The 23,306-nt window shown below is 40.3% G+C and overlaps 1 protein-coding gene and 1 long non-coding RNA gene across 2 annotated transcripts in view; one reads left to right on the forward strand and one right to left on the reverse strand.

The window, feature by feature from the left end:
• LOC102112723 (guanine nucleotide-binding protein G(I)/G(S)/G(O) subunit gamma-4) overlaps window positions 1–19,934 on the reverse strand; it is a 94,213-nt gene extending 74,279 nt beyond the window's left edge. Inside the window, exons 1-5 of the mRNA XM_014263509.2 lie at window positions 19,863–19,934; window positions 6,672–6,756; window positions 5,271–5,469; window positions 4,302–4,392; window positions 186–2,262 (exon numbers count right to left, since the gene is read on the reverse strand). Of these exons, the coding sequence (XP_014118984.2) occupies window positions 186–2,262; window positions 4,302–4,392; window positions 5,271–5,462 (2,360 nt within the window). The 5' untranslated portion in view covers window positions 5,463–5,469; window positions 6,672–6,756; window positions 19,863–19,934. The remainder of the gene's footprint in view (window positions 1–185; window positions 2,263–4,301; window positions 4,393–5,270; window positions 5,470–6,671; window positions 6,757–19,862) is intronic.
• Window positions 19,935–20,347: 413 nt separating this feature from the next.
• On the forward strand, window positions 20,348–22,568 carry LOC148184637 (uncharacterized). The gene is made up of 3 exons (XR_015772249.1): window positions 20,348–20,522; window positions 20,859–20,992; window positions 21,826–22,568. It is a non-coding gene; the product is annotated as an uncharacterized LOC148184637 (long non-coding RNA).
• Window positions 22,569–23,306: the final 738 nt, after the last annotated feature.

Here is a 23,306-nt window from a genome sequence, read left to right on the forward strand (position 1 = left end):
TACAGTTTATGAATCTAGGCTTCCTAAGTATCCTGTTCCTCAAGCATTTATCTTATTATTATCTACTGCAACAGCCAAACATCGCCTACAGTCCAAATAAAACTTAAATTCTGACCAGTAACATACATACAAAGCTCTGCACTTAATTAGCATGCTTTCCAATAACAAACAGAAAATCAACTAACCTGGATTTTAGCAACACAGGGAGCATCTGCAAATAAACCTGAAGCACTTCAGAAGGCAAATCCTGGCTATGGTAACTGCACATGAGTTTATCAGCTGTACTTAGTCCAAGTTGCTGTTGAGCATGGCTAGCTAGCTCAACTCCTCTCTGAAGCACTGGATTATAGATACAGTTATACAGTTTCCATTGGACCACTACATTTCCCTTTTGAATTAAGTGGCAAATATGGCTGGCGATCTGTGCACCACGTAGTTTGTCTTCTTCAAAAATGATGTCCTGATAAGCCTCCAGTGCACGCCATCTTAACAACATATCTTCAGATCCAGTGCTAGGCAGTATTCCCTGAACTCTGCAAGAGGAACTAGATGTGGGACTGGCATCACTGGAGCTGCCCTGCAAGGCATCTTCCACCTGAGCAAGCTGATCACAGTCAACAGTACATATATTGCATGATGCCTGTATAATTTTCTGAGAGACTTCTGCTCCACCCAGTTGATCCAATATAAATTTGTTAAGGATGTTCAGTATGTGCTGTTGAAAATTTTTTAATATTGGCAACTTGGAAGCATGGAGCAATGGGACAATCACAGACTTTGGGTCCATACAACAACATATGCCTACATTATGGACACCTGAGAGAATCTCAGCACAGGTACTGCTCAAAGAAACTTGCTGCAACAAGCGCAAACACTGGTGTGCACAAACAGCAATGCAACAGCATCTCTCGGGATAATCAACTTCTCCATCAGCAGTTTCAAAAGGGTTTTTGGAAACTTGGTTTTTAAAAGCAGATACAGAAAGTCCAGAGAGATCTCTGTGGTGATTCATGAAGTGAGAGTACTCACATCGTCTGTGCCGCTTTCTTGTACACATTGATTGATGGAGCTGCTCTGATTTCACTTTTTTGACAGTGCTGATTATTTTCATGATGCTGTTAATCAGGGCTTTCAGATGCTCTGAGGCTTCCCCAGGTACTCCCTCATTCTTCATACACAGCCATTCCATTTGAAGCACCGCTACTTCAAACAGCTTAAATCCCTGCTGCTGTATGAACTCATGAACCAGATCTATAGCTTGGCTAAAGTAGAATGGATTGGAGGCTGCACTTTGTAGGCAGCAGATCAAAATCTGCAAGACCCCTTCTATAACCTCAGGTAGAAGCAAGGCTCTGTGACGGTATCTTGAAAATATATAATCATCCTGAGCCAGCTCCTGTAGTGTTCTCTTGTATCCTGGAGCAAAAGGACCAGGTTGCTTTTCCAAGCAAATTCTGATTTTTAATGCTGCTTTAAGTAAGTCTGTTAAATTTCTTCGTAAATTGTCAGGCATTGTTTCTGTATTGCTAATGTCTAAAGACATAAGATGCAGCACTGTTCGAAAAAGCATCCTTTGGATCAGAGCCACCGGTTCTTCTGTCCACCCTGCAGAAACAACTTCATTTTCTGTGTTGCTACTTACATTGCAGGAGTCTCCAAATCCTGACAAGAATTCTGTCAGTGTGGGCACAACACTCGCTGAAAGAGCAGAGCTGTGATTCAAAGTAATATCAAATTTGCACACTTTCTCTAGGAGAGACAGTAAGACATGGCATAAGTCAAAAGGAGAGTTATCCATGCTGCTCTCAGAAGTTCCTGCAGCTGGCTCATTCAAAATCTCATGTGCTAGAATAACATTGCTGGAACTTTCTAGATTAGGGGCAGCTGTATTAGAACCTGGTACCACTTCAGGAGGTCGGCAGTCACTTCTACCTCCAGGGTAGCTGTCCCTAACAGAAGAGGTTAGAAAGGGCTGCAGTAACTGGGAGCGTCTGTGTTTTGTTATTACAGCAGTCTTTTCATCAGAATTGCCTTCGGAATCTGACGTGGACAGCTGGGACCTCCTCGCATCTCGCACAGAGTAGCGGTGCGTGGTTTTGCGCAGACGGCCGCTTTTTCGAGATCGAAGACTGAGCTTTACAGAAGTCTGAAGAGATGAATGAGCGCTTCCATCTAAGTTTAGTTTTTCCTGAGTAGATTTCACAGAACTTGTATTATTCTCTTTGGTCAGGCATATGTCTACTGTAAAGGGTATATTAAAATCTGTTGAAACAGAAAAATAACAAAATAATATTAAAGGAACATCAGGATATGTAAAGCATTTTTCCTAATTTTATAGTTAAATACTTCCAGATCTAAAATACACAGCAAATTTGTATCTTAATAGGTCACGTTTTTGCATGCACCTGTGTCAGACATTTTCAGTATAAAACAGGCAGCAACAACTCATGTTTAAGGGGCATACTGGCTATTTTTAAATCCTAGACAGATGATTTCATTTTCTATTTCGGGTTAAACAAAACTGTGCTAAAAGGTTTCCTAAAACTTTTTGTTGGCACAACTATTCTCAAAAAACCGTTCTCAAAAAAAGCTGTCATCAAGGTAGGTGTAAGGACTTTTTGGTAAGCAAACTAAAGGGAGGAAGAAAGGTCTTTAACTTGATGTTCCAGTGTCACTTTTTGCAACTCAGCTGCTATAGGAACCAGGTGTGTTAGCTCACAGCCCTCTTAGCATGCATGAGGACACTGCCAGTGTACTAGTGGTAATAGAAAAAATAAATTCCTCTACTCATTATCAAAGCAAATCTTCAAGTATACAGACCCCAGTCTTTTTACTTCAGCTTTAATTATTCCAAACAAGCAGCAGAAATAAAAAGCAGGGGATTTTAAAATAGGGAAAAGAGAGACAGGAATAATGCTTAGGGTCCTGAATATTCCTAAAAAAGCCAAGACAAAAACCTCCAGGTTCAATTATAATTTTTTTTTGCACTTTCAGTATAAAATTTAAATCTGATTCAATGGACAAGAACATTCTGAAGAAAAAAACAGAAGTAGTACTGCTTCATTTGTATCAGTAAGCTCTGATTAAACTATCAAAAAAGCAAGCAGAGGAACAACTCTGAATGTCCTTGGATTAAGTCCATTGATATTTTTAAGTAGTGACAGAACTGTAACTGGATGCTTTGGGCAGTAAAATAATTATCATAAAACAGCTGCAAGTGTCCTCCACCCTGCAAATTCGGTATTTAGAAAAACATCATAGTTAACAACAACAACCCTCCCCACCCAAAGCCCCAGAAGCCCACATAATAGCTATAAACATTATTTAAGATGAAAGAAAAGATGTTTCCATGTACAAGCATGACTGTGCCATGCAGTTTCAAAAGTCATAGTTGTGATAATCAGGGAAGAAACATCATCTGCTTTAAAGGCAGGAAATTAATCAGGAGTCCTTTATCAAAAAAAGGATATTACCTGCACAGAAAGAAAAAAGCTGTCTAATATAGGGGAACTCATTTAAGTCCAATAAAAAACTCAACTGCTTGGTGCACAACCTGATACATCATGCTTATTCTTTCAGTACTAAGAGAGGGTAATTAATAGAAGTAAAAGCTGTGCATTATGTAGTGTATAAACCACAACATCTTAAAACCTATTTATACAACAGCCTTTTAAACTAACCCTGGAAAAGCCACTAAGCTGTCACAGAATAACAAAAACATTTCTTTAATTCCATCATGCTTACAGAAGCATGAAAGAATGATGCAACTGAGCAAGCAGGAAAGCTTATTATATAAAACTTCTATGAAACTGGCCCTTTAAAGACCCCAAGTCTACAAACATTTACAAAGGCCTTCTGTTTGGAGGAGTTTCAAATAGCAAAAAAAACCCTGGAAGAGCTTTGGGTATGAATCTTTAGAAACTCTCTCAAACACATAATTTCATTTACTTCATTCTCTTTGTTTTATCCTCTAGTACGGAAAAGAATGCATCAGACAAATGTAAGAGCCCAAAATGAAACAAAAAAAATCTGACTCAGATCACTGCCATTTCCTCATTCAGTTTTTACACATCAACAAAAGCACTGCCTTTCACACTGACCAAAAGCCTTTACCTTCTCTGCACAATTTTTTGGTATTTTTAAAATTTAAATTCTCTGCAGATCTGCAGAATCCACATCCTCATTCCATGTTTGAGGTTATGTACTACAATGAGCTACTCTTTAGCACAGAGTCTTAGGCTCTGTAGTAAAACACAAATCACTTTTTTAAAGTGCTTAATACTGTAAGTAATAAAACATACCTATTGCTTTTTCTTCCTGGACAGGGATTTTCCAAACCAATGGCAGAAGGGACAGGAGGAGGGTCAGAAGTTCTTCTCGACATGTCAGCTCCTATGTTAGGAGCAAAATAAAAACAAAAGATCTCGTACTTTAAAAGAATAGATTAACCTTCTTTATTTTACCAAGCAATTCAGCATTTAGTTCTCTATGCCATTCTGCTGTTTTAAGTGCTGAAAAAATGACCTAACTACAAAGAGTGCTACAATCATTAACTAGAGCCAATCAGAAAGCATCCAAGATATTTATTACACCTCTGCAAAAAGCTCTCCTAAACCCCCTTGTAGAAAGAATAACTCAAGAAAGAAAATCAGAACAGTCAAAAGCACAAAACTTAGTGATTTTAAAAAGTCAACATGAAGCCCCAGACAAGTTCGAAACTTTGTTCCAAAAATATAACAGCAAAAAAAATCAAAACCACAGAAGGACCCCTAAAAAACCTCCACTCCTACTGGGATTCTATGACTTACATCCTAAGAACTTCAGTGCAGGGAAAAACAGTAGAAAGCACAGAATTCAAACACAATTCTTTTATGGGATACTTGGCAGCACTATCAGAACGGTTTCAGTCCTAAAGATCAATAACTTTTGAACACAAAAAGCTGACTCAAGCATTTTGGCACTTTACATGGTCCTGGGTCATGCAAATGAAGTCTCCTTCCACCCACCTACTGCACTTGAGCTTCACACATGCCTTAGTCAAATATGAGCTGGCAAACAGGTCTGTGATTATCTAGTTTTCCATTTTCTGCTCCTGCTGAAGGACAGAAGGCAACTACAACATATCTTTTTGAATTTCTATTCTTCCCAATTAACTCATGCACTCTCCACAAAAGGGAAAGAAAATCAGCACCAAGAACAATGTAAGCCAGACAAATCCACACAGTCAAAGCTCGATACAAAAACTGTAACCACTCAAGAAAAGCTACTACCTGATCAATTATTGAGTTCAGAGTGGTAAGCAAAATAAACCCACGGCCTTGAACTAAGTATTGTCCCAGTGCTGCCATATGAGTTTCTTCTTCTTCATCTTCCTTGGCTTCTGTCCTCTGTACCACTGCATTGCACAGTCTGTTGACATCAGTCAAAAATTCCCGTGCCAGTGAGTTACTGGCACTGCTCATGTCTGAGCTGTAAGTACAGGAAAGGACAGAAATTAGCTTCATCAAAAAACACATTCCTTATAGACAAAAGACAGGGAAAGAAGGGAACACATCTTCCCTATATCTCACCCTCTCCAAAAGACAGTGTCTGTTGAACTGAGGAATCAATATACCCACGTAGGGTAGAAGGGAAAGAAAAGAACAAAATTAGAGAATCCCAGTGAAACTTTAGCTAACAGTCCAGGACCCCAAACACTGATTTCATAAATGTAACAAGTAGAAGCCTGCAACAGAGCATTCCCTTCCACTACATAAATGAAAGTTAATTACATTGTTCCAGCTTTTTTTTGTAACCTCTATGCAAGCTTCAACATTTGTCAGCTACTAAAAGTTACATGACCTGAAGCTTAAGGGCAAAACACATAGCACTTACACAACATCATACAGAAAACATGCTCTTTAATAGTTCATTTGAACAACACCATGTTATGTATTCCAACAGTATGCAGATTGTTTCAGGGGGAAAAGAAAAAAATTACTGAGTTCAGATAATTTTGGGAATTGCAAAAGCACAATGTTTTATATTTACAATGAAACCAGACAGTGTTTCCCTTCTGGCACAACTGTGTGGGTAGCAGTCACTATAAGTGTGTGCTGAATTCAAGAGACAATTCTGCTGCAATTGTTCAGGAGGAAATACCAAAAATATTGGTTCCGCTTCCCAGAGTGATTAATTTTGCTTTGGATGCTCAGCAGTAGTACACGGAGAAACATTTAACTCAAACAAGACATAAAATGCAAGACTCAGCTGTAGAAAACTCTCAAGAGAATCACAGAAGAAAGCAAGACAAAAACAATAATCAGTGATGGCAGCTATGGAAACAGCCATTTAACCATTTAATAACCATTTAATCCACATAAACCTAATTTAATGAGTGCTACAGCACATTTAACTCCTATTTCTGTATAAACAACTGAAGTAAAAGCTTCAAAAGTCAAACACTTTCATCATATCCAAGCATGGAATGTGAAAAAAAAAAGCAAAATAATTTTCAATGTAACATTTAAATATAACAGATGGATTAATGTGTAATTATTAGGTAAAAAATAAGACCTTGGAAGTAAAAGCAACTTTGTTTGCACTAATGGTTCAGAAAGCTCCATCTAATAGCAAAACTGCAAACACTTATACATACAATATCAGTGTAGAAGTAGCAAAAAAATTCTCACCAGAATCACTTTGCCAGCTTAACACATTTATCTCTTATCTGGAAGAACAAGCAAATATATTTGGGAAATATCACTCTTGGTTCACCTGTTTTTAAAAACAGAAAAATATAATGGTTAATTTTTTTTAAAAAGTTATTTTATGACAGGTATTTGAAGTTTAGGAATAGTCCTCGAGGGTTTTTTTGAGCTTTAAAGACCTGGTTTTCACTTTTAGCTTAAGATTGTGCACAACTGAAATCCTATTACAGAGAAAATAATTGGCAAACATAAGTTAACATAATAAAACCCATTAGTTTGTGAAGTCCAAAATGAGCCAGGTACACAAGTTGAAATAATTCCCTCTAGAAACAGTATGAGGTTTCAGTGATCACTACCTGCATATAATAATATTTGAAGAACTTGCAGCTCCAGGTACAAGTGAAGGTTAGAAGAAGAACTAAATTATGCAGTCAGGTGTTGATGTAAACGCATCTTAAATCTGTCCTAGTCTGTTCTGACAAAATACCAACTCTCTGTTACACTAAGCACCAGGGAAGATGTAGCTAATAAAAACTGAAAATTTGTCAGTGGGAAACTCATCAATTGGAAATTTATCACTGGGAATACAAAGGGTATTAATCAAGAAAAGCCTCAAAAACATTAAACTACTAAAGGTCTCTAGGAGAGCACTCAAAAGATATTTATAACATCCACATTTATTGTGAGAAAAAAACCAAAACACAACAGATGGGGACAGAAAAAAAAGGAAAGAAAAACACTAAATTGATTGGTTTAGTATTCTCAATGGGAAACAAATAAAAATTTCAGCTTAAAGTTATGGTAAGCATGAACATGACAGAATTCCTTAAGGAAAGAGACAAGCACTACAGGTTACCCAGGAAAGCACCTAACAATTGGCCTCCCCTTGACCACTAGGAAACATGTTTCCTCCACAGCCTCACAATAATCTAATTTACCCATTCAGCTAATAGTCACAATTTCAATTCTATTATTGAAATAGAATAGCTTAAGTAGCTAGTGGTTCTGCTGTTGCACCAGACTAATAGATGTAGAGATAAGTTGTCCATCATGTTTTTGTGTCCTTCCAGCTGAAGCTTCAGTCTCCAGGTTTCCTGCACTGCTTACCTGGTTACATGGATTTACCATACAATGCCATATTCTATCAAAAGGGTGGATTCCCAATATCAGTAGCAAGACAAAGTACAATTTTGTTGCCATTAACACAAAAATAGGTATATATTCATAATACAACAATTTAATATAGAATGGGAAAGGAATTAAGATGCTCTGACTCTACAGTGCAGAAAAAAAAACTGTAGAGAGATACCATGCTGGATAGTGGGTCACTTGTTTTAGGATTTGGTTCAACAAGCGCTAGCTAGTTTCGAGTTGTACCTACTTCCTTTTCTGCAATGAAGTTTTGAAACAGACTGACAGCACAAACATATCTTTGGGAACAGTTGGTATTATAACCTAACTAAGCTGCATGAGAGCAGAAAGAAACCTACTAGAGTGCAGTACACAGTCCCAGTGTGACATTAACAATTTCACAGTTCTGAAATACACTATGTGTCAGGGTTTCACATAGCCAGCTCTTAAAAAAAAAAAAAAAAGCAAAAAGAAAGCCATTTTTTCTGTTAGATGAATATGACTATCATATTTCATAAAAATCACCTCTACTATATAGTATTTATTTATAAAAGGAAGAAACACACAAAAAAAAATCACTTAACTGTGAATAATTCTGGTATTCTTCTGCCCTTTTCATGCCCATCTTTGCATCATACTCGTAATTCAACCTGTATCATGTCTGCCCTCTGGCCCCTTTCTGCACCACCTCTCAAGGCAGTTACTTCCTACTTACTATTGCGGTAGAAATTAATTTCTTGCAGTTGAAAATTGTATTTTTTCTGAACTTCTTTCCATTTTTATGAAGTTGCTAATCAACTGAGCATCTTCAAGTGTAAGACTGTCTTCTACTTTGGTGGACTTCGAAAGAAAATATCAAAATTGTCCTTGAAAGAATGGAACTCAAAAGTAAGACCAATTTACCTATCTTGAATACTGAATCATTAATACACTAAATTTGCATTGTGCTAATGATTACTTGTTATCTCTAACAACAACAGAATTTGTGGAAAGAAGAAAATGGAACAAAGACACAGAGTCAGAACTAGCAGTGTGTATATTAGAGTGAACTGGGCCTTTTCCTTAATTATGTTTTCAGCAATTTGCCCAGAAAGGCCTGGAATGCCCAGTAAACAGCAGCATCTTAATGAAATACAGTACTAAGTCAAAAGCCCATAATAGTAGTTTATTACTTTCAGAAACTGTTGCCCAACAGCTATAGCAGGAGGAAAAGAGAACTAGATAACATATAGCCACATTAAGTTGTTCATTTATTTACCTTCCCTAGTTTTCTGTTTCAGATAAGACAAACATTGACAGCTATGGCATGGCTACAAGCCCTTTTAAGTACAGAATACAATGAAGTTGCTTTTTCAGCACCTATTAAAATTAATGCTTTGAAAAAAACCCCTTCATTTCTATAATTGGGCAATCAAGTTTTTTTGGACTCCAGTTCAAAACTTGCAGCCTTCTTAACAATTCTGTAGAATGAAGTATATATACAAGTCACCTCTGGCCAACAAACACTACATTTAGTTTATACAGTGTTCATTTCAATTAGCAAATACTTATCCCAGCCTCATTGCTTGTACTTAACATTTATGCTCTGGAGAGCATGCTCATTACCTTTTCAAGGATTTTAACATTAATCTATCTATCATTATTTCATAAGACTTAGTCTGGGGTTCAACTTTCAATTTAAGCACAAGCTTTTATTAGCAGAGGATACATACATAATAAAGAGCATCGGCACGTTATTAACACTAAGACATTCCACAAGAGGCTTCTGCTATTGTAGCAAAGATTGTCAGGCTTATTGCAGAAACTAAGTTTAGCTTATAAGTGCCAGACAGCAATTTAATTGTCTGGTTAAAGGAATTCACTAACAATTCACTAACAATTAGACTAAGAATGAAATCCTCTGTGCAAACTGGGGAGGAAAAGAAAGTGCAGGAGGACATGCAATAGAGAAATAGATATCTAGTGTGGCCTGGAATGAAAAGAGAAGCGCAGTGCTGCCTTGAAATCTGTATGTGGTGGGAAAATGCAAGTAAAAGCTCAAAGTAATGCATCACTGAGATCAGCATTCTTCCTTTTCTTTTGATATGATTCAAAACTTCACACAAGCTGGAAAGAAATAACCAGCTGACATTGCCAAAATAGGTTACATACACAGCAGGAGCAACACACAGAAAGAAAACAGGAACCTGCCGTTTCAGCAGAGCTTCTCAGAAAGCTTGAGACTCTTTGATGCTTTGCATTGCTGATGCAGGGCAATCAGCCAAAAGAATAGCTTACAAAACACAGTGAACATTTGCTAACCATCCAACAACTCAGCCAAAAACATGAGCAAACAAGAGCAAATCCAAGACCTTTAAAGTTTGGTTCATTCTCAAAACAGACATACCAGACAACACTCCAGCTCCACAGAAGACCTCCTGCTTAATATCTTCAACCACTTTCTGCTCTGTCCTCTGCAATTATTTATTAACTATTTGTGGTTACAGAAGCATAAAATCTGTTCCATACTAAGCAGCATGTATGGAGCAGACATATTGCTCCAACTAAGCCATTGCACATGAAAAAACAACCTCTTAACATACAGGTATTATGATAAATATAATTTTGTTTTGACGAAGTACTATTTCTGACCAAGTCTTTGATTTCATCAAGGAGTCCAGTATCCAGCTTTTAGCCTTGCATGTAATCCACTAGACCATTATTTCTGAACAAGCTATTCAGAGTCCCTCCCCCCAGAACAAAGAAAAAGGTGAAAACAAAAAAATGCTTGGTATGTTTGGATAAACAACACATGCACTGTCCTTTTAACAAGCCAGGGAAGTATGTCAAGTGCATAGCACAGTAAACAAGTATTATTTTAATGAACCTCAAAAGTATGGTGAGACCATCAGAGTAATGTTGTTTCAGTATACACAAGTGTTTATGGCTGTATAATCTTCATATTGACACTTCATATATTAAATCCCATCTCACTTAAGAGGGATGTTTGTCTTGCAACAACTGAATTTGTTTTGCAGAGTCCTGCTTCTCCAAGTATTTTAAGCCCTCTACAAGTGTTGTTTATTTGTTTTCTACTGTCATGGTATTAAAAATTTAATCCATGAAGCTCAGTGCTTATACAATCTGAGAATTAGAAATATTCAATCTCTTTTGGATGTGCAAGCATTGTATCTTATACTGAAAAAAAAATAATTAAAGGAATTATCTGTGTTTACTGAAAAAAATAGTTCTTATAGAAATAAAATACACATTTTCATATTGTGTATGGTTAGGGAACAGACATGAGGGCTAAACTAGCTCTTCCTCATGCAGAATAGGAATGCCAAGGGAAAAAACCAAATTAAATCAGACAAACGATAAGCCAGGTTTGTTCAAATAAAAGAAACTGGTGCTTTCCAAAATACTTGCCATATATGTATTTATAAAAACAAGTCAGCAAGCATACCCAAGGCTACAGACACTTTGAGATACACAGAGGCATTACAGCAGGTGCAGGCAGGTCACCTTCTCAGAAACAAGTTTCAGAGCTGTCATCCTTCTGATCAAGACCCAGACCTGTGATGTACCACACAGTGAAATAAGAAAGAAAAAGCCAAACCCTTGCTTAATCCAAATTTATACTTTCCCATGGATTTTCAGGTCTCAGGTTTTTTTGATAGCTTGAAATCAAACTCCTGTGTAATGTATTTGGGCACAAAGACTGTTGCAGACTACTCTTCCAAAACTTGATCAGAGTATTTTTTTTTAAATGTAACATATAATGTACTTGCTAGAGTTTAATCAGCCTGCTGTGATATATTCTGACCTCTGGGTGTTTATGTCTGCTCTCCCCAACATGACTGTTTCTAGAATTTCACTTGCCTAGCAAAAGTATTGGTGAAACTGGCTCTAAATGATAGAACCATTACTCACAGGTATCTCAGATCAACATGTGCACATTATTCTTACACACACACACCACCCCCCCCCGGGTCGTGTTTTTCTTTTCAACAGTTTCCAAAGCATCATCTTGGGACATTTTTTTCTTGCGAAAATTTGGCAGGTTCTCAGGTTCTGCCTTGAGTTATGAAAAACAGTATTCCTTTACAAGTTAACAGATTAACAATAATTTCCTCCTTTTGAGCACTGAGACGGAGCCAATGGCAAAGATTGCCACAGTCTAGCTGCATATTAGACAAGTGCTTTGAGACAGCTTCTCAACTTCGTGTGGAATTTTATTTAGTCATCAAACAATATCAAACACCTGTGAATACATTCTTGTCAAGCCTGAAACCAAGAAAAAAAAAGAGATGATTCATCTAACAAGATAAAAAGTATAACACTAATGAAAGACAGGCTCTCAAACAACCACCTACACTCAAGTTATACATTAGCCCTGTACATATGCTATACTCAAGTTTATGCTGATTGTGGTCTTATACTATCCAAAATCATTAACTACAACGTAGTTGTTAGCCAAATTAAATCCATTCCAGTTAACTTCAAATTTTCATATTTCAAACCACTGCATACAGGCATGGAGAATAAGCATTCCTTACAGGAGTCATGGGGAAAGCTGGGAGCCTTCAAAGATAATCATTGCACCATTAACTGTGTCAAAAACAAATATGCCTGCTTTCATGGGCATCAGCTAAAAAGCACTACAGGATACAATGGTGCTACCAATACCATGAAAACTATGGCAACAAGCTTTGGTAGTGGAGTTGAAGGTCTCTTTCAGATCTTTATCTAGAGTGTCAGAGGCCAGCACCTCTGCAAATACATGGTACTAAAGGAAGGAACTGACAAATACTCCACCACAAGGCAGAATTTATGAAAGACCAGTAAGTTCTTAAAAAAGAAAAATGAAGGATGAAGATCATCTGTAAAAATTTGACAGTGGCAAGGCAATGCTCCTAAGTGAGCCTTGTCCTGAACACTACTCAGAGTGCTAACAAGTTCTTCCCTAAACTAAAATATATACAAATAATACTCCCAAATACCTTCTTCCATATTTTAGCTTTGATACTTTAACCGCAGAATAGACTGCAAGCAAGCAGTCATGGCTGCACAGTAACAACTAAATCTAAAGACCCAGACTACCCTCCACAAACTGCAAATTAAAAGGAAAGCAGCAGTCTACTATGACAGGTAAGTCACAAGACTTGGTGATATGGTCTTACATTAATCCACAGTACTGGAGACAGTATGGTCTCTGGGACTATAGCTTGGCCACACTACAAGCATGCAGACCACCCAGCATTTTGAACAACAAATGTCTGCTCGAGTCGTGATCTAGAGGATCGCACAAAACTTTTTGTAACTTATGATCTTATACACTTTGATTGTACCAATACCTGGAGAAAGAAAATAAGTAAAGATTTGAGTACTCTTGAGTGCTTGAGGCACTTTTGCTGAAGGGATATGAAAGAGTAAAAGCTTTACTAAATGAAAGCTTAGTAGTTAGACGATTAGTACGTACAAAGTGCTTAAGATAAGTTTTGACATTGTGACTAAAGTATCCACTAAGAACAATTAAATAAGAGGGGAAGATAAATGATCAGAGTTTTTTTTAAAAAAAGGTCATAAAAGGGCCATAGACTAATTCCACTTCTGAATCTTTAAAACAGGTCAGTGAAGTTGGTATTTTCTATTAGCAATCAGATGCAGACAAAACAGCAGGTAAACACTTCTAAAAGTGGCAATTTAAAAAGTCACCTAAATATCTGAGAGTTATACACACTGCTATTCCTGTTAAGCTCAGTATGCCAGCTTCTTTACAAAGTGAAAACAGCTTTGGTGGTGTTAGGGAAGCATACCCTGTATCTCTTCTGGGCTCTACAGCAAAGAGGCATTTGTTTCAGTTGCCCCTCTTGCACTGAGCTGGACCCAGACGACCCAGTCAACATTCCAGATAAGTACAGGCAAAATGACTCACATCATCTCACTTTACATAGTTTTTCTCCAACGGGAATGTAAATAAGGAACAGCTCAGATTTGTAATTTATTTTTGAAGCTTAAGCAGCACTCCAAATTAGTCAAGGAGTACAGACTCCAACAGAAAAATTATGATTAATAATTACACTTTACTACACATAATAATGACCAAAAATATGACGTTTCCCAGTGTACCTATTATAGAGATAGACAAACATTTAACAAAATGCTGAATCACCAGAGAAAACCTTTAATCCATCCACAATGCAGAGAAAAGAATAGTGCCAAACTAGATAGTCCCCAATTATAAATGTGCATCACTCATGAATACACACAAAAAAAGATTTTACACTACTGAGATGCATGAAATATGCCAGATGAAGGTACCTCTGTAGCCAAGTAGCATTTTCAGTAAGCAAACATCATATGGTAATTTTTTGCTGCAAATGCTAAGGACGTAGTGGGACTCCAATAATCAAATTGGCTTTGCAACTGATGTAATTTAGGCTTCTAAAAATAGTTCTGGAGTAATTAGGAGTACCTTCTGGAGTGGAAAATACACCCACACTTCCCCCCCAGCGTTTCCTCTATACAGTCAGACACATAAAGAAACTTTTCTGCTTTCCTTTGAACTCTGCTTAATTGAAACATGCAAATAAAAAATGAAACTACACATTCCTCAGTGACTCAAATCTCCCCATATCATCAAAAGATGCAAGTAATACAAAGAAAAATGGTAATAGTCACGTAGCACACCGTTTTATACTCAAGGGCTTTTCATTTATTTTCTCTACAGCAAGTCATAAGAACATTTGATCTCAGTTCTTGGAAACTGGCATTGTTAGACTCCCTTTCCTTCCATCAGAAAGACTAGCACTTTTTTAGTTAATTTTAAGACTATTTCAGTCTGTTTGAACTAGTGAATCAAAACAGACAGAGGCCAACTTTTGAAATCTGATAGTTATTATGTTGCTGGATTTTTATCAGGTCCTGCAAGAGAATTAAAAACTATCAGGAACATTTCTTGCTCTAAATCTTAAATATTTTCCTTACTAATTCACATTTTTCAAGAATTAAGGCAATGAGAGCTATTCATCCCTTTGATGTTTCCATTACTCGTTCCCCATCTTTTAGTTAATCCACTAAGGTCTAAATCAGTAGCTTAATGAAATTAACAGATCTACATACATTCTTTTTGTTATTTATTCCCCCAAGAACATGAATCTTTGGAAAATGCCTCCACAATACTAAAGAGAAATAGATGATGTCAAGTGTTTGCTGAAATAAAATTGCACAGAAGTTAACATCAGTTTTAATACTTCCAGCAAACCCTTGCATTTGGCATTACCTGACAGTAATTCCTAATATTTCATCTTCCCAATTTTCTCTTGAGAAAACAGAAAAGCTTTTCTTTACTGTCAAAAGCTGAAAAAAATCAGAAACCCCCTCCTCCCACCGCACAATTAGTACTTTATGATCCCATACTTTTCCATGGAGCATGGTGATAACTTCTAACTGAAGCCAAGGAGCTCAGCTTTCTGGGCATAGGAAAAGAGAGCATGAGAAGAAAAAGAGAAGAATTCATAAAGATGAGAATTAGCTGAGATTGTCAGAGTGGCTGAGCAAGCATCTGACAGACACAATCTAACAGGCAGGAGTCTTCTACCATCTTTTTACTCTTGCACTATCTTTTGCAAAGCACCATTCATGAATTCCATTCCACTTTTCACCTTCTAAATTATCCAGGAAGAGCAGAAAAGCTGTTTCACCGTGTAAGTGAGAGTAATTCCCACAGTGCCTCAGCACCACATGGCTCAATAAACCCATACAAAAACAAGTGTCACAGAGCAAGCCCCAGATGCCTGCAGGAAGCTACACAAGCTCAGAAGAGCAGAAGACAACCCTTTCAGTGCTTCCCACTGCATGGTCACTGCAAAATCTCACCCACAGTAAGAGCAGGCAGTAGGGAGTTATTTAATGGGGGAGAAGCTGACCAAGAAACAAAGACAGAAGCAGAATAGAAACACTGGCTCTCTGGTAACACACAAAAATCACAAAGTCCATGAGGTACAGAACATGAAGAAGATTAAATGTGCAGCAGTGATTAAAAAAAAAAGCTAGGAGAACTTTAGAGAATATCCAAAATAAGGAGACAGCAGAAGTTCCAGCAGGTGCAGGCACCCGGACACAGTGCTATTCCAGGACTTCACTACATGTATGACAGTATTACCCACCTATCCCTTCCTCAACATACATAAGCTAAGGAATTTCACAGGGTTTTTTCCATCTTGCTGTCTTACTCAGCATCAAATTTAATCTGCATCTTCACACAACATAGTTACCTAAAAATCACACTGAAGATTCACACGTCTACTTAAATAACTGGTACAAAAAAACCTGACCTCCCAGAAAAAGATTTTAATCGGATCCCAGGCTACAAACATGAATCAAAGAGCTAATAGCTTACAGCTAGAAAAAACTTCAAGACTACACATAGCCTTCTCCTTTCCAATCACACATTCCAGTTTCACTTCTGTATAGAGCGCTCCATCTGAAAGCAAGACTTCACCTTGCACTAATTTCAAAGTCTTGTTCAAATGCAAGACCTGAATCTGAACAGAGGAAAAGAAAACCTGATATGGCACATACCATACTGCTTTATTAGTTCTTCTCAACAGACGATAGCAGCTGGATCAGAAACCCTGCTGAACCTCAGTAAAAGCCCCCATGTCCCAAAATGCAGCTAAGGTAGAGTTATACAAGACAGCTCAGCACACCTGACAACTCAAGACTAGCATGAAGGTGCTTCTGATCCTCCCCAGCAACTCTTCTCCTCCTCTCATCTCCAGCACTGCACTCATCCAGTTACTTCTTGACGTGGCCCACTGTGACAGCTTTGCAGAAAACTAGCTTTCACAGCTGGATTTGTTGTTGTTAAATCGCCATATTCATTGACACTTGTCACTGTCAGTGAGGGAAGGCTGTAGGAGGGAGATTTCCTTCTTCAGCAGTAACAAGCTGCTCAATCAGCTTAGCAAGCTCAGACAAACCAGTCCAAATCACACAACAGAAGGAACCTCAAGTCTCTTCTACCTGAACTTGTCCCAGGTGTACCATCCTCAGATCAGGGCTGTCACAGGAACCAACAACTGCCATGACAACAGCTCAATTACTTGATACTATCTAAAGGCCTGTGAAGCTTCAACAAGCAATAATTTGCCAAAGTACCTGATATTCTCACAACCATTTCTAACTGGAAAACAAAGCAAGAGACAAAGTAATGCCAGGCAAATATATAAAGGCCTCCCTCCACTGCATATTACGATCCTTTTCTAACAATACAATCCAATTTTTCAACAAGCATAGCAAAAAAGATTAAGTAGTGACACCTCATGCAACAGCTACTACAGTTCTTAGCTATGGAAGCCCACAGGGCCTGACAACCCCTCAAAAAGGAATAAGACAGGTATAAGTTTGGTTTGTCAGTGACAGCTGTTCTGGACAGTGCTTCCAGGTGCAGCAGAACCCTCTTACAAAGTAATCATTTCACCCTACATTCCCCCTGCTCCTTTCTGCCCTCAAAAGACAAGTATCAAAACTAGTTTTGCTTCAGATTTCCTCCACGGGCAATATTATCTTATTTGAAAAGAGACCACAATGGCAACGGGAAAATTCTGCAGATATTAAGGAAATACAAAATGACCAGCTGCAAAGGTGTACAATTTCATACCAATAAGGAAGCACCATGGTCTGTTACAGAAATCACTGACAATAGAAATATAGAGCTGAGCTTCCTGAAGTGCTAGTTCATAGAATCACAGTGTTTGCTTATGCTCTGTGAGCTTGACTGCAAAGAGAACTATACGAAAACAGCAACTTACTTTCAATAAGTGTTAAGAATGCAGTTTCTCTTTTCCAGTGTTTACACATCCAGTATCTAACTTTCCAACAGATTCTATACTATTGTTCAAAGTACTCACAGACTCTTTCCCTACTATTTTAAGCTGCACTACCAACAGATGTGGCAACACATGAAAAACCCTAGCAGGGATTACGAGAAAGGAGGAAGCAAAAGAAGCATCAAAGAAGAATCCTAATAAATGGTTATTAATCTTACAGAAAGACTTCTTACAATCAAACATTTTTGATGGGAAGCTGTCTTGGAGTATGGCTAAAAAAACTCACAGGGCAAGGAGAAAGGGAAGGCAGGAAATGAGTGACATCCAATAAGGCCAAGAAATCTGTATACAGTCTTATAAACCAAAGGACAACTGACTTCCTTTAGCAACTGGCTTTGATTTTATAAATAAAGAATTGAAAACTATATGGTTTTAGCTTGCAAGAGTCCCTGTCCAAAGGACAATAAGGAAGAACAATTTAATTAAAACCCTAGGAAAAAATGGGGTTTTTTCCTTATCTAAGATAATATATGAAAGCAGCATTATTTTACATTCAATCTATTCAAAACATCCACCAGAAACTCCCAGAGCCAGTAAACCATGGATTTTTTTAAAGCACCTGAGAGAAAGCTTTCTTCTTTGCAGTACTGGTCTGAGAGCCTAAAATACAGGTGAAAAGGAGACTCAAGAATATTTTCCTGAGTCCTTACCACACTGTAGCTCCATTATGATAAAAGCTCTATGCAGACATGGTCTCTTGTCCAAGCAAGCAAAATTTGATCCTTCCTTCAGGAAACATTAAATGTTACAGATACCTCTTTTCTGTTAGCACAGATTACAATACACATGAATAGAACAGATAGTTGTCCCACCACCTCATCACAGTACACAAACAGTACACAAGCTTGTGTCACCAGCTCCAAGTTCCCTGTAGATTCCTATAATGAAGTCTTACTGATTCACAGGGCACTACAAGAAGAAGGAAAAAAAAAAAAAAAAAAAAAGTCTGCCATCCAGATTTTCTTCTTTAGCCAGTCCCATTTGTAACCACATTAGATAGTTTTCCAAGTCCTAGGCGATGACATTCAGTCATCTGATCTTTTTTCTGAATTTCTTCAATTGCTCTGCTTTCTCTTACATAAGAAGTTTTATTTTCACTTCCAGTGATGCACCCTTTTCTCTTGCCTTCTCCCTTCACTGCAGATCTTAGTAAAAGCTAGCTCTTTAGTTCCTCTGGAGATATCAGGCAATATCCAATTTTAAGATTTTTGCTTTTCTCTTGGAGAAGCATCTTTGAACAGTCTCCCCGCACTCAAAGAACATATAGAAGAGTTCCCATCGCTCCTCTGTCCACTCATTTTGATGCAAGCTTTTCAAAAAGGGCACTTCAGGTGCTGAAATGCTGCGACTCTTGCATATTCCACGTCCGCCAGCACTATCGCGTTTCCGTGAACAGCCACATTTGCTTTTCTTCAATCCTTATCTGCAACACACGCCTCGCTGACAGCAAAGGCTTTGTGTTCGCGCTTTGCACCAACACCTCACACAGCGCTGCCCACCGTAGGCAGCGCACAGGGAACGGGCCGGGCTAGAAGGGACCGCAGTGGGGCATCTGCTCCAAGCTCTCTGCTCAAGCAGGGCCATCCTAGAGCACGTGGCCCAGGATTGACGGTTCTTGAACATCTCCAGCGAGGGAGACTGCACAACCTCTCTGGGCAATCTGTTCCAGTGCTCGGTCACCCGCACAGCATCCCGGCAACACGGGAGGGGGCGGAGGAGAACTCGCACGCACCGCCTGGACACGCACACGGGGTTCTTAAACGGCGCCTTTCGGCAAAGGCCGAGGCCTCACGTCAGCAGGGACCGCTCCGGGCCGCCGAGCGCCCGCCGCCGCCCCGGCAACACTCGGGCCCCGGCAACACTCGGGCCCCGGCAACACTCGGGCCCCTCCCGCCGCCGCCGCCGCCGCTGCCCGGGAGCCCCGGGCCGGGCCGGGCCGGCCCCCCCCCGCGCCACCTCCGGCGGCCCCTTCCGCCTACTGCTGCCGCCGCCGGGCTGCCCCGAGCCTCCAGCGGCATCTCCAGGCGACAGCGGCGCCACTGACAGCCCGCCCCGGCTGCCGGCCTCGGCCCGCCGAAACCCGCAGGCAGGGCCTGTGCTGAGCCCTCCCACGGCCCCGTGCCGCCGGGCGAGCCCCCCGCCGTGACAGTGCCCGTCCCGCCCTTACCCGCTCCTCTCCCCGCCAGAGCCGACGCGCCCGGCCGCCCGCTCTGCTCTTATCCCGCTGACAGCGTCCCGGCAGCCCATGGCGGGAGGTTCCTGCCCGGCCCCGCCGCGCCGCCCGCCCCCGTCTCCCCGGCAACCCAGCGCCCGCCCCGCCTCGCTCCCGCCCCGCTCCGCCGGGCTGGCGGCGCAAGGGCGCTCCGGGAAGTGCCGCGGGCAGGCTGCGATTGCCGGCTCCCCCTGCTCCTGTGCTCGGGCCGTGACAGCGCCCGGCAAGTGCCAGGCGGGCAGCCGGCCGGCCTGCAGCTCCCGCTGGGGAGCCGAGCTGGCGGGAGATGCCCCCCTAAAGCGGTTCACTCCACCGCCGCCACCCTGCCCGGCTTTAATGTCAACATTAAAAACGCCCTTAACATGCGTGTCACGTATCCGTGGCCATCCGCCCGCTGGCGCCTGGCGCTGCCGGGCTGCTGCGAGCCGCTGTCACCGCAGCCCTGCATTGTCTCACGGATGGGTTTGCGCTCTGTTTTGGTGTTTGCTCAGGGTAGATTCCTGGAGCAGGTTTACGGCTGCGGGGCTCGGCTTTGGCACTCGGCTAGAATGCCCAGAAGAAACGGCTGCCCTGAGTGCTGGTCGAACAACTCTCTGACAGAACAGGTTCGCGTAGGTAAATACATAAATAGTGAGCCTTGACTGCATGTCACTGCTCCCGCCTGCTTCAGGAGTTCACCTTGCACGGCCGGGGCACTCAGTAATTTTATGAAAATGAGAGCAATACGGTACAGGCGATGTTAATAGGAATATGCTTCATATATTCATGCATGCCTAGGCTTGGCATCACCATCCTGATTCTTGAAATCAGAAAAATGTACATACGGAGGGTGCACAAGTGCATCTTTCTCACATTCTTATGCTTCTCCCTGGTGCATTGGCCTCCTACTCCCTGACCTTTGCTGCTTTTTCTGATGAGGACTGTGTAATTGCATTTTGCTTATCATCCTAGGGCCTGCTGGCTACCTTGGTGTCATATTGGCTTTGTAAAACTTAAGCCAGGCTGCCTGCAAGGATTACACGGATGGACAGAGCCAGATCTTGGGAATGCTTCAAACAGCAGGATCCCAGGACCCACCTGCCAAAGTAAGTTTAGATACACACGAGGTAACAGCAGTTAAGTATTGCAAATATAAACTTCAATCTGCCTGTACACCCTGCTTCTCATGCTTTTTCTCACGGCATCTACTTATGCCCACCTTTCTTATTTTTTTCTCTTGGCACCTGCTTTTGGCTGTTGTTCACGTTTGTGCTCACCTTATTGACAGGGAGCAAGCTATCCCTGTCAGATGGGTAGTGGGCCAAACAGACCTCTATTCCAAGCCAAGAGTGAAACTTCCCTGCAAGGACTAGCTGTGCAGACCCCAAGACTGTGCCTTTCTCTGAGATTTAAGCACCTAGGCAACACTTCTGCACTCAAAAATTGCTTAAATCCCTGAAGAAAAGCAGTCCTAGGCAAGTGCCACCAATATTCCAATAGAACAGGAAGGAAGGGAAAGGAACCTGGCCTTCTGCTTTGCTACTAGGCAAGGTTACACAGCACAGTCACAGAGCTGCAGGTGTGGGAGCCCCGGGGACACCACATGTCCCTGCTTAGGTGCCCATCCTTGAGAAGCTGAGAGAGATAAGTGGCTTTTGGCACCCAAGCCTCTTCAGTGGCCACAGAGAACTTTGGGGGAAAAGTGGTTCAATCAGTGTCCTGGAGTTTAAATGACAGTTAGTTGCTAATTCAGGCAGACTAAATCCTACTTTTAAGCCAATTTATTTTAAAGTCTTGGAGACTGTGGTAGGATTCAGTCTAGCCCATCCCATCTGGCACTGCAGCTACTGGAGGGGAAAGCGAGCCAAGATTCCCAAACCCAGGCTCAGGAAGTCCTTGCCCTAATAATGCTCACACAAATCCTCTCCACTTTCTGCAGCTGAGAAGAAAGAGAAGCTTCTTCTACCTCGGAACTAGGACTTCCTGTTTACTGAAAAGAAGAGATATCACTACTTTATCTTCCAGATCTTACAGTTGCCAGAGGATGAATGTATGTGTTTGTCCCTTCTCACTACTGACAGCACCCTGAAGACAGAGGTTTCTATTGGCCTCTCCCACAAAACTCCTGGCTGCCAGTAGCTCCAAGGCTCTTTGCTGTTCCCTCTGCTGCTGCCCAGTTTTCCTCAGGAGCAGATGTAGGACAGAGCAAAAGCAGTGCTTGACATTTGCGCATTATCTACAGTTTCTCAAGGAGACCAGTGAAGCTAAGCAGGCTGTACAATGCCTTGTGTGATTGTACAGTAAAACTGTAATAGCAGCAATGAAAGTGAAGCCAGTGGCCAACAGCACATCAACTCACCCTTGGAATATTAGATTTTACAGTGCAAAGAATGGGACCATTTCAGATTTGTAACATAAATTTTTCTGAAAATAAGAGTTTTCAGGAGAGAATTCGCCATCACATATAAACATCTGAGTGAATCTCCACAAAGTATTTACTAAAATCTTTAGAAGGAAAGTATGTCATTGCCTAAGTAGAACCGCACTGAACAGTTATCATGTGTGTTAAAAAAAATTACAAACTGTTTAGACTAAAAATATTGTTGAGAAAGACAAGTAGGGACAATTAAAGATTTCATCAGAATGATAATGTTTTTCTCAATTGAATGCTTCAAAGAACAACCTTTCAGCCATGCAGATTTCTTTTATAATTACAATAATTAAATATTCTGCACAGATAAACACTATGCCTGCTCTTCATTTTCAAATCAGAGTTTTTCAGCAAAGTACTAAGCATTTTGAATTCATTTACATCAATATAAATTTGCAGCACGTCCATGAAGGTGAACAGAATGACACCAGTTCATACTAGAATAACTTCAAATCAGGCCTGGTTCTTCTGAGCATCATTGGTTCACTGATGTCTCCCTCTATGCTACAAACAGCACCTGAATCTCACTTGAAGTTATTCAGCATAATTCTTCCTGGGTTTCTACTATAATTCTTTCTCTTCTCCATAGATGGAGAAGATAAGATGGAAAACAAGCAAGGAGCAAGAATACAAGTGGTATTTCCCTACTGTTCTCCTGGATAACAGAATAAGCCCACAGCACTGAGGCCTGCACAGATCATACTGGTACTCTAATTCTTCAGTGTCTGGCATTAATGTTCACAGAGACTGGATTGAGGTTAATGTTTCTGAAATTTTAGTGTTCAGTGAGCCACTGTCCATTCCTGGAATTTTTTAAATACCCACTAGTAATTTTTCAATACATCTCCATCTACACTCATCATAAAGGTTTCAGATGAAAGCCTTGCAAAGGTAATGTAATGTAAGGCCTAGATTTTATAAGCCACTTTTACTGTCTCATTTTCTCTCCTTTTAAATTAGTAGGTACCTGTCTTGGGAAATTTACCTGT

The sequence above is a fragment of the Pseudopodoces humilis genome, chromosome 3 (genome assembly GCF_049639895.1).
Source record: "Pseudopodoces humilis isolate 2021_Gansu_Grassland_sample_001 chromosome 3, ASM4963989v1, whole genome shotgun sequence".
In the NCBI taxonomy this organism is placed as follows: Eukaryota; Metazoa; Chordata; class Aves; order Passeriformes; family Paridae; genus Pseudopodoces; species Pseudopodoces humilis.